Raw genomic sequence first — 18,887 nt, 5'->3', positions numbered from 1 at the left:
TGGGTATGTGTTTTGTGTTTGTTTGTCGTAGCATGACGAGATTGTGTCCGTGTAAATTCGGAGAGTGAAGTCTGAGAATTTGAGTTGTGCGTGTTGGTTGCTGATTCGTAGAGTTGAGCTGATTTGTTTCCTCTGTTTCCAATAACAAGATGCTGTCTTCGAGTCCTTGAGAAACAGAGAGATGTTGAGCAAAGAATGTTGGTTTTTTTTTTTTTTTTTTTTAAAGCTTTAAAAAAGAAAAAAAAAAAAGCAATGAATGTTGTGCTTGAGTAATGTATTATGTGTGGTATAAATAAAAATAGAAACAAAACTGTATTAATTAGTCTAATATTAATTACTAAAACGAAAAATTAGTCTTTTAAAAGTTTATTTGGTAAATATGTATAATATATTATTAAAATAGTTTGTTTTATCCGCCAATAAAAATAATGAAATAATTGTTATTATATTTAATTATATATATATATATATAATCTAGTAATAGTATATTAGATTAATTGATACCGAAATATATCCTTATCTTGACAGCTTTTGATACAAAATTGAATTGCATTTGTCTCTCTTATTTTGCATTCATGTCTTGATTGGCTAAAAATAAAACATGGTTCTCAATTTAGAATTCTGAGTAATAAAAGAGAAAAACAGGTAAAAGGAAGGCAGAGAAGGGAAAGCTCATTGAGAAATCCTGTAGTTCTTTTATTGTTGAGTCTTTTGCCTTTCTTGCTTTTCCTTTTGATATAGTTGTGCATTTTCTCTCTCCTACTACAATTATCACCCTCACTCACTCCCCAGACCTCATCATAACATCACATCCCTTGCCTTTAGACTCATACCAAGGCGGATGTTGTTATAGTGTGTAACATTCTTTGCGGTACCTTAGTTAGACTAGTGCACTTTTGGTAAAAAACAATATCACAAGCACAATCATTCTGACATTTAACTTCACAACTTATTAACTTGTGCAACTGTGGGTGATCAACAAAAAGTGATGGGTCGCATAAGTCAGTAGTGACAGAAAATATCGATTACTCACAATCGCACAAGTCAACAAATTATGAAATTGAGTGTGCGATTATTTCAATTTGAGTATCAATTGGCCACATCATCACTGAACTCCTTCTAAGAATAAACAATAAAGGGGTAAAACCAAAAGTTGAATGCATTCTTATTCCAAACTTCTTTTTATTTTTTCTTTTTTTTGGGTGATATATGAAATCTTATGCCAAACTCTAAAATGCACTTTCATCAAGGTGACATATTTTTATTGAAATTAGTCCATATTATCACTCATAGTGTCCTCAAGGTGACATTATGTTATAAAAAAAAAAAAATGATATTATCACCTTTTTGGTGATATCATTGCGTCCAAATTACATATTGAAACCACTGAAATAATACTAGATTCTATTTAAAAAAAAGCACTAAAATTTACAAGAAACAAAAAAAACAGAAAACATAGAAACTAGTGTTACTACTTATTGGGATGTAAATATCAAAATTTGATCAGAATACTTCTCAGCAAGGGTTCTCATTAGTTTCCCAGTGGTTGCCACACTCGCCAACCGTTGAAGCCTTCTAGCACAGAAGGTGACTTCTCCTTTAGAATAAGATTGATTGGTGTTAAGAAATCTCCTCTTGGAACCACGGCTTTTCTTTAGCACGCACATTGCAGCATAAATGGCAGAGACAGCCAGTGTGGATGGAGAGTAACTGATAGTAGCATGGTAATCGTTAAGTGCCACTTCACCAAAAAAGAATGCCATATCCTTGAACTCTTGATCACAGTACCCACAAGATTTGAAAATTTCAACCAAAAAGGAATGGATGGTAGGAACCAATAATTTCCACCCCAATTTTTGAAGAATGTTTTTTTCGATGGCATTAATCTGCTGTTGACTGTAATAAGTACTACCATAACCATCCTCATCCTCCTCCATTAAAGTAAGAGCAGTAGGAGACCAGTTCTCCTCAAATTTACATGCAATGACTAATGCAACAATAGCCACTTGTTTCAAGTCATGTTCAGACGACACAACCTCAACAGAGAGGAAACGATCGACAATATTGACGGCGAGAAAGAGAGTCGGTTGCAAAAGATCAAGAGAAAAATGGAGGGACGTCAACCAACCAACCGGAGAGTTTCTTACATCCACAGAAACTTGAGGTTGGAAACTCAAGAAGTCAGTGCTGAGTTGATTCTGGGTCTCAATGCGTTTGTAAAAGGCGTACATACTTTCTTCTTGTTCTTGATCTAGTGCTACGTTGTTGTTGTCGGTATGGTGGTGCACTTTGTTCTTAAAACAACCCAGGAGTTTAGCAATAATAGCCATGAATGAGGGTCGCAGATCAGAGAGAGTAAGAAAGGGTTTTGAAGGAAGAAGAAGATGTAGAGTAAATCAGACGGGTGAAGGAGACGCTGTGGAAACTGGAATTTCAAAATATAAAAAAAAAAAAAATGTAGTAATTATGCAAAGCATTGCAATCTTATAAATACCCAACAATTGTTTCTCCTTTCGCTATTCGGAATTCGGAAATCCTAATCACACTCGGATTGTGATCACCGCCTCAACGGCTACTTCTGAGAGTAGAACGCAAGAAAGATGAGGCGGTGAACAAAATCCGAGTGTGATTAGGAAATAAGAATTTCGAATTCCTATCATTAGGCGGTGAACAATGTAACCTTTTGTTGCTCTCTGTTTCTGGTTTTATCCCAAAAGGAAAGGAGGTTTTTTATTTTTTTATTTTTTATTAACAACAGAGCAAATGACGGTGTTCTTTATCCATTAATTAGAACAGCTTTTAATTTTTAATTTTTTAAATCAGAATCTTCTAGACTCCTTCTTTATCCATTAATTAGTACTGCTTTAAAATAAAAAATAAAAATAAAAAAATCAGAATCTTCTAGACTCCTTTCCTCGTCGGCCCTTTTATCATTAGAATTCTGAATTTTTATTTCTTTTTTGGGAAAAAATTCTGAATTATTAGAAATGTTATTTTTTTTAACAGGTTACATCAGAAGGTACAGCTTTTTCCAACAATATATATATATATATATATATATATATATATATATATATATATAAAAGTAATTAATTAATTGTTTAGTTGATATAATTCTAGTTCATTGGTAATTAAATGAGAGAACGTGAAACTATAAAAGAAAAAGTTGAAAAACTTTGACAGTCAAAACACACAATTTTTATTTTTTTTAACAAAAGATAAATTATTTAGATAAATGTCAAAAATTTTAACTAGTCATTTATTTGAAAATAAAGTTATCAATGTACCTTTAAAAAAAGTTATAGAATCCACACTAAAAATATTTATATATATATATATAATTTTCTTTTATATATGAAATATTCCCACTAAATAATTTTTTAATATAAAAATATCTTATTAAAATAGATAATACTTACTGATTATTAGATTACTGGTCTCATCACACGAGTTTCGCGCGTGCGATGAGGTTTTTTTTTTTTAATGTCATAATTTTTCATTCATTCAAATGTGAAATTTACAAGTTTTTTATTTATTAATATTATGCATAAAACTACTTCTCATTAATAACAAGTAGTAGGGGTTCGGGAAGGATTTTTTCAAGTCATTTTCAGAGAACACAAGCTCAACGGAGAGGAAACGATCAAAAATATTGACGGCGAGAAAGAGAGTCGATTCCGTAAGATGGAGAGAAAAATGGAGGGACGTCAAACAATCAACCATAGAGTCAATGGCGGCGTCACATTAAGGCTAGGGTGAAAAAATTTATATATAATAATTTAAAATTTTTTATTTTTCTACCCTTTAAAAAAATTTTGGGAACACTCTCAATTTTTTTTATGCCAATAAAATTATATTTTGCTCCATTATTTGTTTTACTTTCAAGCAAAAAGAAAAAGCCTAAAAAAAAAGTTTTGAACTAAATTCTGAAAAAAGAAAAAATTTGTAACATAGCAAGCCCACCCTAGAGAAAAAAAAGCCCAACATCAATCCTAAACAAAATTAACCCAAATAGATTCTCAAAAAAAATTTAGTTAAAATTTTATTAACTAAATACCCAACCGAGCCAACCCAAACGGATTCTAAAAAAAAAAACCTAACCAAAACCCAATGCGCGTCTACCAATTGATCAAAATCATCAAATGGTAAAGTAAAACTGAAATTAGAAATCCTAACCTAAAACCATAAAAACCTTATCAATGACCAAGCTCCAACCATATCAGCGCAATGGCGTCTCCGCCTGGACCGCCTCAAACTCGAGCAACAGAGCACATTGAGCCTCAATCGCGAGCAACAGAGCTCATTGGGCCTCAAACTTGAGCAATAACGAGTCACTTGGCCTTGTCGCCTCGACAACGAGATCGGAGATCGGATTAAAGATTGCTTGGCTTCGCCTTGTAGCCTCAAGTCCTCTGTCCTCGCCTCAACGTGCTACTGCGGCGTCGCCCCTCAAGCCTTAAGATATTTCAGTTCTTTACTTCTCTCTATTTCTCTATTTCTCTATGTCTAATTGTCTTTGCTTTATAACTTTATTTGACATTTTGTCTTTATTGGTTTGTGAGTTTGTCGTTTTGTGTATTGTGAATTTTGTGTGTTGTGAATGTTTTATATGTTTAATGTTTTGTGGAATATTGATTGGCTCTTGTGACTCTTGTCTATTGAGTGGGGGGTGGATGGGGGTTATGGGGTTGTGGGGTGGGATATTTGAATTGAGGAAGTGGACATGTAAAGGCAGTAATGGCATGCAGAGGCAGTAAAGGTTAATTGACAAATACATTATAAAAGACAAAAAAGTAAATTATGTTAGGTACTAGGTAGTGGGTTGAGCCATGAATAATGCACATAGAGTGTGTGCTACTACACAGTGGGGTGTGTGCTAAAAAAAAAAATTAATAATGAAGCAACTAAACAACAATAATTAATAATTTAATTAACTAATACATTATAAAAGACAAACAAATTAAATTATGTTAAACAAATTAATTTATGAAAACTCTTAGAAGGCAATCGTAAACTATATGTATTTGCATTTTTTTTTATTGTTGTTATTGTCAATATATGAATTTATCTTTTTATTGGATTGTGTAATTTATGCTTCTTAAGGAACACTCTGAAAAAAAATTCTTGGAGTTGCCACTGCATAGAGTCTCTTAGGTACTTAGTAACATGAGGTTAGAAACTCAAGAAGTTAGTGTTGAGTTGATTCTGGTTCTCAATGTGTTTATAAAAGGTGTACATACAATCAAGTTACCGAATACAAAAACAAGTTCTCTGGTAGGGAAGTTGCTCTCTACCTGTAGCATAGGAGTCCCTTCTCTTCAGAGGAGGACGGGCTGTCTCCTCTTAGCAACACAGTTGCTAGGAGGCTAGTGGGTTTTTGTCAAGGGTACAGGGAAACAATTTAATGGAGGAGCTTGCCCAAAAGTGGAAAAAATTCTCCCTAACAAATACGGAAGGTTCAAAGTTTGATTTGTCAAATGAAAAGCACTTACCAGAATATGTTCTTGTAGGGAAGTTTTTCACCTGACGAGCGATTAACATCGAAGCTCTTGCTAAAACGTTTCGACCTTTGTGGAGAATGTGTCGAAATTTCGAGATAAGGGCAGCCGGCGACAACATAGCCTTGTTCGCTTTCAAGTTGGAGGCGGATGTGGAAAAGGTTTTGCATGGAGAGTCGTGGACATATGATCAACACCTGGTGGCTTTAGAACATTACGATGGTCAGAAGCCAGTGAATGAGCTTAACTTTTGCAATACGACCTTTTGGATATAGGTCCATGGCCTTCCTTTCTCTTTATTGACAAGGGAGGTTGCTCTGAGTCTAGGGGCGACACTGGGAACGGTGATCAAGCCAGCGGACTACTCAGAGATGCAGGGAGGAAACTTCGTACGAGTCCGTGTAGTAGTGGATATTACTAAGCCGTTGAGCAGGGGGCGACTGGTGACATGGGAGTGTGACAAAGAAGGATGGGTTTCCTATTGTTATGAGAGGCTACCAAATCTATGTTATTGGTGTGGTAGCCTCACCCACGACGACAAGGACTACGTGGTGTGGCTGAGCAGCCGAGGCAGCCTTTTAACGGAGGACCAGCAGTACGGACCGTGGCTTCGAGCTCCTCAATTCAGCGGTGCAAAGAAATCTGTGGTGGAAGTCCTGGGTTTTGATAAACCAGAGAGCGAAGTATAGCGCGCACCATTGTCGATGCACCAAACACACACCACGGTTACGGCGGTGAAAAAAGCACGACATTGAGAGCTGGGAAACGCTGACGATGTAGAGGCCGATAACTAGAAGGACTTCGCTCAGGCCTCCATGGTCGTTGAAAGTGTTGGTGGTCCTCAGTTCGACGGTGATTTGGCGAGGATCGAGGTGACAACAACAGGGCGCAAAATCCCGGATTTCGAGGTGTGTATCAGGGAAATTGATGACGCTTTAACAGCTGACCCAAAGATCACGCCCTCAAGGAGTGGGGATCCCGAAATTCACGCTGGAAATATAGGAAGAAATCTACTTCTCAACGGTAACACATCTCTGCTCTTGAACTCAGAATCTGTGTTGCAAGAATCAAGGAGGGATAAGGATGATCATTATGTCAGAGAGGGTTCTAGTACTCCTCCAGAATCTTCCTTCGTGGTGGGTCGGGTTGACAAAGTACTGGATAATGTAGTGGGCTTGCATAGGCCCAACCGTAATAAAAACAAAAGTAAGAACTCTTCAAAAACTAAAAATGGTCCTTCACCAAATAAGCCTAAATCGGCCATAAGGAAAAGCCCACACAAAGGTAATCTCTTAAGTGCACAGGATGATGAACGTGCACATGAGGATGCCATGCAATCCGTTAGTGGGTACGTAGTAAAAAGGAAACAAGAGCATGCATACACGTCCCATGCTGAGTGTTTCGAGATAAAAAAGAAGCTGCGTATGGAGGAGGAAACCAGGCAACTTAGTACTTTGTTGTTTGAACATTTAGGATCGGCGGAGGCTGTGGGGCAGCCCCACCGGACACAATGACTTTGCTTAAGCTGGAACTGTCGGGGGCTTGGGAACCTCCGGTCAGTCAACGCCTTGGAAAAGGTTGTTAAAAAAGAAGATCCCAAAATTGTCTTCCTCATTGAGACTAAGTCTGATAAGAAGAATTGGATGGATATGGTCAAGGATAAATGCAACATGAAAGACGGCTTGTTTGTTTCGAGTGTTGAGAAAAGCGGGGGCCTGGCCTTATTTTGGAAGGAAGGGGTAACAGTGGCGGTTCAAACGTACTCTCAAACACATATTGACGCATTAGTGGATGGGAGAGTAGATATAGGATAAATAAAGAACCAAAGTGCTTTGGCCATAGGGCAAAATAAGAAGATATGGGCAAATGTTTCCACCCCCTAATTACACAACACATAGCAAGGATCCTCAACCTGCATCTAGCACATTAGATTTTCTTTTGTAGGCAAGGCATTGACAGCAACTCTCCAAAGAAATAATTTTATCCTCTCAGGACCTTTAAACTTCCAAAGCTTCCTCTAGTCCACATTAGGGGTGGTTGGATGGGATGAGAGATTGACTATCTCTTTATAGGAAAACTTTATAGAAAAACGCCCTTTGGAATCAGGAATCCAAACCAACTTATTAGGACGAGGTCTAGAGGGAATAGGGATAGAGAGGATGGCATTGGCAGAGTTTGGGTTAAAGAGGTCAAGGACTAAAGTTACCTTCCATCTATGATGATCAGAGTTCATGAGGTGGGCCCCCTTAAGAGATGTTTGGGGTGTGGACTGACCTTTAGGGGTTGGAATAAAGCCCTGGATCCATGGCACCCAAGGATCTAGCCAAACATCTACCGAGCTGCCATCTCCGATAATGAAACAAGCTCCTTTTGAAATAGTGGCCTTATCTTTCTTAATAGCTATCCAGATTAGGGAAACATGCTTCAATGCTTCAGCCCTGGGCCAATCTTCCTTGACCTTGTATTTTGATCTTAGAATCCTCATACAAAGGCTATCCCTTTTGGATGCTATCATCCAGACCAACTTGGCTAGCAATGCGGAATTCACATTCTTTGCTTTTTTGAAGCCTAGACTTCCAACACTCCTCGAATAGCAAAGTTTATCCCATGAGTTCCAAGCAATAAATCTGCCCTCTCATTGACATGGCTTCCACCAAAACCTTTTGGTTAAGAAGTCCAATTTGTCACACACCTTATTGGGAATGCTAAAAGTGGACATGGTGTAGATAGGTAGAGTTTGTGCTATAGAATTGATGAGGGTTCTTCTCCCTACCCATGACAAACATTTGCTTCTCAACCCATCAATTTTGCTTCGAGCTTGTCTTGGAGGAATGCAAAATCTTTGGAGGGAGATCTGGATAAGAACAACGGTGCTCCTAGGTAGACCGCATCTTTTTTAGGCTTTTTACTTGGAGAATGCTCTTAACTGATCTACGGGATTGGCCTTGAGTGTGCTTGGAGAAAAAAAATACCCCTGACTTGTTCCTATTAATGGATTGCTCCGACCATCTGCAATATTTTTACAAAGTTTTCACTAGATTTGCTGCATCTCTTCTAGAGGCCTTCGAGAACAAGATAATATCGTTGGCATACATGACATGAATGATGGTTGGCCCACTGATGCTAGTTTTGATGTCGTTGATATTTTTCAGATTTAACTCATGATCAATCAGCCTTGATAACATTTCTTGGCCCAAAATGAATAGGTAAGGTGAGAGAGGATCACCTTGCCTTATTCCCCTGCTCGTCTTAAATGACTTAGTTTTGCCACCATTCACAAGCACTTCAAAAGAGACTGAGGATACATAAGCTATTACCCATTTAGTGAAAGTCTCTTTGAAACCAAAATGGAGTAGGACAGCTTGGATGAACTTCCAGATAACCCTATCATACGTCTGTTGGAGGTCAAGCTTGATTGCCATAAGTCCAGGCTTTGTTTTACGGGATTTGAAGCTGTGTAAGATTTCTTGGACAATAATTTGATTCTTAGCTATCCATCTGTCTAGAATGAAGGCTGACTAAGTAGGCGAGATGATTTTGTCCAGGTGCGGTCGAAGCTTAGCAACAAACAGCTTAGAAATAATTTTGTATATTACGTTACACAAGCTGATAGGCCTAAAATGATTTACAGAGGTCGGGTTAGAAATCTTAGGGATAAGCATAATTAAGGAACTATTTACCTCTTTTGACATGGAACCGATTGTAAAGAAGGATGTGATTGCCTTGACGAGATCATTGCCCACTGTAGGCCATAACTACTTATAGAATAAGGCTAGAAATCCGTTTGGGCCTGGGGCCTTTAAATCTTGCATTTGGAATAACATTTCTTTAAAATCCTCCGGGGAGGGGATTTTTTTTAGGAGCACATTTTCTTCTTCAGTGATGTTGGGTAGAATAAGGTGCTCAGGGAAGCTGATTTCTTCCTCCTTAAACAGGTTGATAAAATTGTCACGGAACAACTTTCTTATCTGATTAGGCTCATAAATCCAAGAACCATCCTCCTTTTTGTTTGCATCAACATTGTTGTTTCTTCTGCGAATTATAGTGGACAAGTGGAAGAATTTGGAATTCTTATCACTGAGCTTGAGCCATAGTTCTCTAGATTTTTCCTTGCCTACATTGGAACAGAGTAGCCAATGCACTCTTTGGTTGTTAAGGAGACCAATGAAGAGGGTACTTTTTCTTTTAGTTTGATGTTATTCTAATTCATAGCAAGCTAAACTGAACTCAGAAAGCTAAATTTTATTGCCAGGCTCATATCACATCATGGTTTTTGTTTTCACAAAGGGCCTAGAAAATAAATTCCATTTTAGAAATTTCTCTACCCATATTTTCTCAGTAGCCATCCAAGTTTTTAAGGTACATATACTGTACATACATTATATAATATAATATGACAAACAATAAAGTTCACATTGAGTTGAGTCACCAATAAGAGTAAAGACAAGAAACTTTTTAGATACAAACGAAAAAGATGATGATAAGAAAGTGAGTACCTTCAATCTTCAGAAGGGGTTTCTTCCACGACTACAATGACCACCACCATTTGCATTCCTTCTTTTGTGTGTGTATTTTTTTTTTTTACTCCGGTTAAATTAATGTTTGTTTAGGCATTAATTGTTGAGTTCCAAATAATATTATCACATATATTATCAATTTAAAATAGTAATCAGACAATCACACACAAGAATACAAATATTTACATGGAAGACATTTTCTCCTTGAAAGGAAAAACTATGGAACAAACTCTGAATCAATTCATTATTATCAAATTAAAATGCTTTAGCGTATGTCTCACGACTAAAGAAAATCACCATCTTTTATTTACTCTCACACGCACTAATTATTTATTTCAAATGCAGCAATACATTGCTCTCTCCTCTCTATTTTCTTCTCCACACACAACTCTCTTTTGGATGTCTTCTTTTTCTTGCACACCTTATGCAACAACCATTTTTTGCTTCTATAAGCAAGCAACCTCCTCTTATTCCTAATCTTATTCGAATTTGGATTCTTTGCCCAGTCGCATTAAGTCTCCCATTTGAAATAAGATTCTTGTACATCATAAACTAATTAAATGATCGAGCACTGATAGGTATGGGCTGGACTTTGGTGCCCACATGCACTGAACATTACTTTATCTTTTAAAATTACTGGGTACTTTCATAGTCATGGATTCAAAATGGACCCTCTAAAAAGAAAGAAGAATGATAAAGTGGGCTGGCAAAATACGCAACTTTTTTATAAAGGGATCATTTCCGATTTGTCTCTCTTTATTTGTCTCCAGCACTTTTTTAAGAATTACAAGGCTCATTTTCCGCTGTGACGAGTGCAATTTCCAACTTGATATGGACTGCACTTTAATGATTCAGGTTAAGTTAAATGAAGAAGAGGAAGAAGAACTTCGTACACATCCTAACCACCAGCATCCATTGCTACTCATTGAGAACATGCCCGGCAGGCTAATTTTTTACTGCCCCGTATGTGGAGACTACTTCTTGAATCGAGATACGGCCTATGGTTGAATCCCATGTCTCTTCTTTATCCATAAATCATGTTTTGAGAGGCAGTTGCCACTAGAGATCCAACACTTCTATCAACCCCATCTTCTATCCATCTTCACTAATGAATCAGATCAAGGTATTACTTGCAAAGCTTGTTGTGAACATCTCAACAAGCCTCCTAAGTATTGGTACTAGAGCTATAAACAGTGTTGTTGTGTGATGGATATTGATTGCGCCCTATTACCCACCACCACTATCAATGAAGAACAGATTCACCACTTCCTCCACGGACATCCATTGATACTTGGAAAGAACAAGCAGCTGCTGGATGATGAAGAAGAAGTAAATAATTGTTGTGTTTGTGGGAAAGGCTGCAGTGCAGGTCCTACTTATGTTTGTGGAAGAGCTTCCTCAAAATACTGTTAAGGGCATTTACTTTCACAATTCATGCCTTGAGTTGCCGCAACAGTCTTCCATCCATATCACCCTCTCACCCTGCTCAAGCGCAGTGATATTCGTGAGTCCTATTCTTATTTTGATAAATTATTCGTGAACAATGAAAGCTTTTGCAATGCCTGTCGCAAGTTAATCCTTCCTTTCACTTGTGGACAACAAAATAGGCAAAGCATCGCCTACATTTGTGAGGATTACAAATGTGATTTCCTCTTGCATGATGAATGCAGCACTTTAATGTTGCCTGCCATAACATACGTAGGTCACGGTCACCTTCTACAATCCAGGGACAACAATATAGAGAAAAATGAACTTGACTGCAGTGTTTGCCTATACAATATTTGTGAATCATATTTCTTCACTTGTATCTATTGTGATCTTAATCTCCATCTTACTTGTGGTCCACTACCATATACTATCAAAATTAAATGTCATCTACAATATTTGTGAATCATATTTCTTCACTTGTATCTAATTAAAACCATAACTTACTTGCTACTAGCGAAGTTCTTTTTTATTTCAGAATTGAAATCACCCTGAGACTTGAGTTGCATTCTAAATTATTATCCCTTTACTCTTTATGGCTAACACAATATATATATATATATATATATATATATATATAATAAGTTATGACTTATGACAGGGAAAATTTTCCGGATAGCATGTTAAAACATAAATTGTAGTAATGTTTAGTTTTGCAACCATATCAATGATAACTATTGCACATCATTGGATAAACACGGCTCGTTAATGTCGTGTGTTTGTAAAATATGGTGGAAACCACGTAACTTATAGAAAATATGGCATAGTGTAGAATGCGTCATCAAGGCAGAACTTCAAAAACTACTTAATTTCAAAGTTACACATGGCTTATTGAATGTAGGTTCAAATCTAAAAGAGATTTATTTGCAAGCCATTTCCTTAAAATCTTATTCAACTATCTAATTACTAAAGTCAAAAACTCATTAATAATGGCTCTGTTATTATTTTTATTTATCATAGATCCACAGAAAGCACAGGAAAATTTCAACCAATTTGCAAAGTTAAGATATGGCAAAAAAAAAAAAAGGGTCATGATGTTAAATGATTTTTTTTTATAACAAAATATATGAAGATTTTCTCCTTATATAATCCGTAATCTAGTAATCTAGAGACTTCTATTATGCAGTAGCATATACTATGTGTACATGTATCTTTTATTAAAATTATCTTGAGAACTAAAATCTCTGCTAATCAATATGATATGTTTAAATAAGTCCCAAAACACAGGTAAAAAGCAACAATCAATAGAATATTTGAATTGTAATTGCTTTTGATGTTCCTTGTTTAAGATCCTTGGTTTGGGGGGAGGGGGTGTTTCAATAGTTATGCATTCTTCCTCTGTTGAACATTATACTATTGGTTTGTACTCTTGACTCAATCTCTAGTTGGTTCCTAGGTAATATCATCGCTTAAGGGAGAGTATGGAGACGTATAATTGAGAAGTACTCTTGGACATTCTGGTAAGTTGATTTGTAAAAACACAGCAAAGAATATGGTGCCAAAAAAAAAAGAAGAAAGAACAAGTTATTGATAAAGAGGATGACCATGATGAAGAAGACAGTGTGCATGAAGCTTTCCTATTATCTGACAAGGCTTGTACACGATTTGTGAAGATTCTTAATTGTGGTGTAAAGAAACCTGAACCATTTAATAGTGTACAGGAGATTATCGAGGTTAGCTCTAAGTGGGCTCCTAAAGAAGAGGTTGCCAGTGTTGCAGATTACATGGTTCCTTTGAGGTTGGTCCCTATCCTTAAGCAGTTGCTTTCCAAGCACGGGGATGTATATTAATGTCACATCTATGTTAAGGCCAATGGTGAAAATATATTTATTTTACATGTTATGTGAGTGTGTATATAGCATGATAAACACCATGGTTGTGGATATAACAAAAGATAAACACCATGTTCATTGTCCTTTCAGCCACTCGCTGGACTCGAGATCCAAGTCCTTGAAATCAAAGATGCGGAGCATGGATGATTCAAGCTATATAAGTTCAAACCAAGATCAACAAATGGCGGGGGAACACGAGCAACCAACTAATGAGAACGCCTAAATATCAGGGGAGCCTACAAATGTTCCTGCCCTGCAATTGGTAAGAAAACTTGGATATGCTTTTGCATGACATTTACATTTTGAGAAATTGAATAACTTTTTTGGGGAATTTGGACATAGCAATGAAATGAAATCATTTGTTTTTTCCCCTTTAAAAAATGTAAATGAAATTAGTCCATATTATCACTCATAGTGTGTTCAAGGTGACATTATGTTATTAAAAAAAAAAATGACATTATCACCATTTTGTGATATAATTGGATCCAAAGTACCTATTGAAACCACTAAAATAATACTAGATTTTATTAATAGATAAATAAGCACTAAAATTTGCAAGAAACAAAAAAAAAGAATAAGGAAAAAGGAAAAAAACAGAAAACATAGAAACCATATTTTTGGAATGCACCAGCAAAACTTCATCAGAATACTTTTTAGAAACCGTTCTCATTAGTTTCCCATTAGGTGCCATATTCGCCAGCCGTTGAAGCATTTCAGCACAGAAGATGACTTCTCCTTTCGAATGAGATTGATTGGTGTTAAGAAATCTCCTCTTGGAACCATGGCTTTTCTTTAGCACGCACATTGCAGCATAAATGGCAGAGAGAGCGAGTGTCGATGGAGAGTAATTGATGGTAGCATGGTAATCGTTAAGGGCCACTTCACCAAAAAACAATGCCATATTCTTGAATTCTCAATCAAAATACCCACAAGAATCCAAAATTGCAACCAAAAAGGAATGGATGGTTGGAACTAATAACTAATTACTACCGATCCCATCCTCCATTAAAGTAAGAGCAGAAGGAAACCGTCTCTCCTCAAACTTAAAGGCGATGACTAATGCAACAATAGCCACCACTTTCAAGTTATGTTCAGACAACACAAGCTCAAAGGAGAGGAAACGATCGAAAATATTGACGGCGAGAAAGAGAGTCGGCTGCGTAAGATGGAGAGAAAAATGGAGGGACGTCAACCAATCGACCATAGAGTCTCTTAGGTACTCAGTAACATGAGGTTGGAAACTCAAGAAGTTAGTGTTGAGTTGATTCTGCTTCTCGATGTGTTTGTAAAAGGCGTACATATTTTGACGTTGTTCTTGTTCTAGTGCTACGTTGTTGTGAGTATGATGGATTGATGGTGCACCTTCTTCTTCTTGAAATAGCCCAGGAGATTAGCAAAAATAGTCATGGGTTAAGCGTAAACCTGCTCTGTAATCTCAAGCAGATTTAAAAAAAATAATAATAATAATGTAAATTTATTCAATGCAATGTAAACTTATAAATACCCAACAATTGTTTCCTTTTGGTATTCGGAATTCCTAATGAAACTCGTTCACCGACTCAACTATCAACAATCCAAGAAAGAGACGACGTCGTTTTTTATTATTATTTAACGTAGTAAGGTTTTTATTTTGGATATCTGTATGAGTTGGGCTCAATCATGGGTTTAGTTAGACATGAGCCCAATTTGAAGAGAACTGGGCCCAAGGGCTTTACTTTAAGTTTGAGAGAGTTTCAGTCGAAACTGGGTTATTGAGAGACACGGTTTGGATATAATTGACCTAACCCAACTCTATTTTATGGGAGGTGGGCCTTGGTGAGCATTTGGAGGGTTTGGTTTCGGATTTGATTAGGTTTGTGTTTTGTGTTTGTTTGTTGTAGCATGACGAGATTGTGTCTGTGTAAATTCGGAGAGTGAAGTCTGAGAATTTGAGTTGTGTGTGTTGGTTGCTAATTCGTAGAGTTGAGCTGATTTGTTTCCTCTGTTTCCATAACAAGATGCTGTCTGCGAGTCCTTGAGAAACAGAGAGATGATGAGCAAAGAATGTTGGTTTTTTTTTTTTTTTGACAGCTTTAAAAAAGAAAAAAAAAAAAATAAGCAATGAATGTTGTGCTTGAGTAATGTATTATGTGTGGTATAAATAAAAATAGAAACAAAACTGTATTAATTAGTCTAATATTAATTACTAAAACGAACAATTAGTCTTTTAAAAGTTTATTTGGTAAAGATGTATAATATATTATTAAAATGGTTTGTTTTATCCGCCAATAAAAATAATGAAATAATTGTTATTATATTTAATTATATATATATATATATATAATCTATTAATAGTATATTAGATTAAGTGATACCGAAATATATCCTTATCTTGACAGCTTTTGATACAAAATTGAATTGCATTTGTCTCTTTGATTTTGCATTCATGTCTTGATTGGCTAAAAATAAAACATGGTTCTCAATTTAGAATTCTAAGTGATAAAAGAGAAAAATAGGTAAAAGGAGGGCAGAGAAGGGAAAGCTCATTGAGAAATCCTGTAGTTCTTTTATTGTTGAGTCTTTTGCCCTTCTTGCTTTTCCTTTTGATATAGTTGTGCCTTTTCTCTCTCCTACTACAATTATCACCCTCACTCACTCCCCAGACCTCATCACAACATCACATCCCTTGCCTTTGGATTCATACTAAGGCGGATGTTGTTATAGTGTGTAACATTCTTTGCGGTACCTTAGACTAGTGCACCTAAGGCGGATGTTGTTATAGTGTGTAACATTCTTTGCGGTACCTTAGACTAGTGCACTTTTGGTGGAAAACAATATCACAAACACAATCATTTTGACATTTAACTTCACAACTTATTAACTTGTGTGATTGTGGGTGATCAACAAAAAGTGATTGGTCGCATAAGTCAGTAGTGACAGAAAATATCGATTACTCATAATCGCACAAGTCAACAAATTATGAAATTGAGTATACAATTATTTCAATTTGAGTATCAATTGACCACATCATCACTGAACCCCTTCTAAGAGCAAATAATAAAGGGATAAAACCAAAAGTTGAATGCATTTTTATTCCAAACTTCTTTTTATTTTTTCTTTTTTTTGGGTGATATATGAAATCTTATGCCAAACTCTAAAATGCACTTTCATCAAGGTGACATTTTTATTGAAATTAGTCCATATTATCACTCATAGTGTGCTCAAGGTGACATTATGTTATCAAAAAAAAAAAAATGGTGCTATCACCTTTTTGGTGATATCATTGTGTCCAAGTTACATATTGAAACCACTGAAATAATACTAGATTCTATTAAAAAAAAAAAGCACTAAAATTTACAAGAAACAAAAAAAACAGAAAACATAGAAACTAGTGTTACTACTTTTTGGGATGTAAATATCAAAATTTGATCAGAATACTTCTCAGCAAGGGTTCTCATCAGTTTCCCAGTGCTTGCCACACTTGCCAACCGTTGAAGCCTTCTAGCACAGAAGGTGACTTCTCCTTTAGAATAAGATTGATTGGTGTTAAGAAATCTCCTCTTGGAACCACGGCTTTTCTTTAGCACGCACATTGCAGCATAAATGGCAGAGACAGCCAGTGTGGATGGAGAGTAACTGATAGTAGCATGGTAATCGTTAAGTGCCACTTCACCAAAAAAGAATGCCATATCCTTGAACTCTTGATCACAGTACCCACAACCACAAGATTCGAAAATTTCAACCAAAAAGGAATGGATGGTAGGAACCAATAATTTCCACCCCAATTTTTGAAGAATGTTTTTTTCGATGGCATTAATCTGCTGTTGACTGTAATAAGTACTACCATAACCATCCTCATCCTCCTCCATTAAAGTAAGAGCAGTAGGAGACCAGTTCTCCTCAAATTTACAGGCAATGACTAATGCAACAATCGCCACCTGTTTCAAGTCATGTTCAGACGACACAACCTCAACAGAGAGGAAACGATCGACAATATTGACAGCGAGAAACAGAGTCGGTTGCAAAAGATCAAGAGAAAAATGGAGGGACGTCAACCAACCAACCAGAGAGTTTCTTACATCCACAGAAACTTGAGGTTGGAAACTCAAGAAGTCAGTGCTGAGTTGATTCTGGGTCTCAATGCGTTTGTAAAAGGCGTACATACTTTCTTCTTGTTCTTGTTCTAGTGCTACGTTGTTGTTGTCGGTATGATGGTGCACCTTGTTCTCAAAACAACCCAGGAGTTTAGCAATAATAGCCATGAATGAGGGTCGCAGATCAGAGAGAGTAAGAAAGGGTTTTGAAGGAAGAAGAAGATGTAGAGTAAATCAAATGGGTGAAGGAGACGCTGTGGAAACTGGAATTTCAAAATATAAAAAATTGTAGTCGTTATGCAAAGCATCGCAATCTTATAAATACCCAACAATTGTTTCTCCTTTCGCTATTCGGAATTCGGAAATCCTAATCACACTCGGATTGTGATCACCGCTTCAACGGCTACTTCTGAGAGTAAAACACAAGAAAGATGAGGCGGTGAACAAAATCCGAGTGTGATTAGGAAATAGGAATTTCGAATTCCTATTATTAGGCGGTGAACAATGTCACCTTTTGTTGCTCTGTGTTTCTGGTTTATCCCAAAAGGAAAGTGTTTTTTTTTTTTAACAACAGAGCAAACGACCGCGTTCTTTTTCCATTAATTAGTACAGCTTTTATTTTTTTTTTTAAATCAGAATCTTCTAGACTCCTTTCCTCGCCGGCCCTTTTATCGTTAGAATTCTGAATTTTTATTTCTTTTTTTGGGGAAAAAATTCTGAATTATTAGAAATGTGATTTTTTTTAACAGGTTACATCAGAAGGTACAGCTTTTTCCAACAAATATATATATATATATATATATAAGTAATTAATTAATTGTTTAGTTGATATAATTCTAGTTCATTGGTAATTAAATGAGAGAATGTCAAACTATAAAAGAAAAAGTTGAAAAACTTTGACAGTCAAAACACACCATTTTTATTTTTTTAACAAAAGATAAATTATTTAGATAAATGTTTAACTAGTCATTTATTTGAGGATAAGGTTATCAATGTACCTTTAAAAAAAGTTATAGAATCCACACTAAAAATATTTTTTCATATATATAATCTAATAATCAGTAAGTATTATCTATTAGATTACTGGTCTCATCACATACGTTTCGCGTGTGCGTTGAGTTTTTTTTTTTTAGTGTCATAATTTTTCATTCATTCCAATTTGAGATTTACACGTTTTCTTATTAATATTATGCATTTAAAACTACTAATACAACCAAGAGTATCATGAGTCTTAGTGATCTTATTTTGTAGAAAAAAAAAACTGTGTATTTATTTTATATATATAATTTTTATTTTGAAAATCTAATTTATTAGTAGCCCTATTTGATGATACACAGAAAATTAGCAGGCTAAATACTTCGGGCTTCAATGGGCTTGAAGTTTCTAGGATGGCCTGAAAAGAAAGAAACACAAGATCAAAGGTGACCGGGGTGAACCGGTCAAGAACCCTCCCATGCTTAAGTAAGTTTTCTTCTCTTGAAC

At 36.0% G+C, this 18,887-nt stretch overlaps 2 protein-coding genes across 2 annotated transcripts; one reads left to right on the top strand and one right to left on the bottom strand.

The window, feature by feature from the left end:
* Positions 1-1,475: 1,475 nt before the first annotated feature.
* Positions 1,476-2,330, bottom strand: LOC142620715 (G2/mitotic-specific cyclin S13-7-like). Its single transcript, XM_075794040.1, has one exon. The coding sequence runs from the start codon at positions 2,328-2,330 to the stop codon at positions 1,476-1,478; it is 855 nt and encodes a 284-aa protein (XP_075650155.1).
* A 3,248-nt stretch (positions 2,331-5,578) lies between these two features.
* Positions 5,579-6,187, top strand: LOC142620714 (uncharacterized protein At4g02000-like). The gene is made up of 2 exons (XM_075794039.1): positions 5,579-5,731; positions 5,774-6,187. The coding sequence occupies exons 1-2, from the start codon at positions 5,579-5,581 to the stop codon at positions 6,185-6,187; spliced, it is 567 nt and encodes a 188-aa protein (XP_075650154.1).
* The last annotated feature ends 12,700 nt before the right edge of the window (positions 6,188-18,887 follow it).

The sequence above is a fragment of the Castanea sativa genome, chromosome 12 (genome assembly GCF_040712315.1).
Source record: "Castanea sativa cultivar Marrone di Chiusa Pesio chromosome 12, ASM4071231v1".
Lineage (NCBI taxonomy): Eukaryota > Viridiplantae > Streptophyta > Magnoliopsida > Fagales > Fagaceae > Castanea > Castanea sativa.
This window is presented reverse-complemented; position numbering and strand designations above follow the sequence as displayed.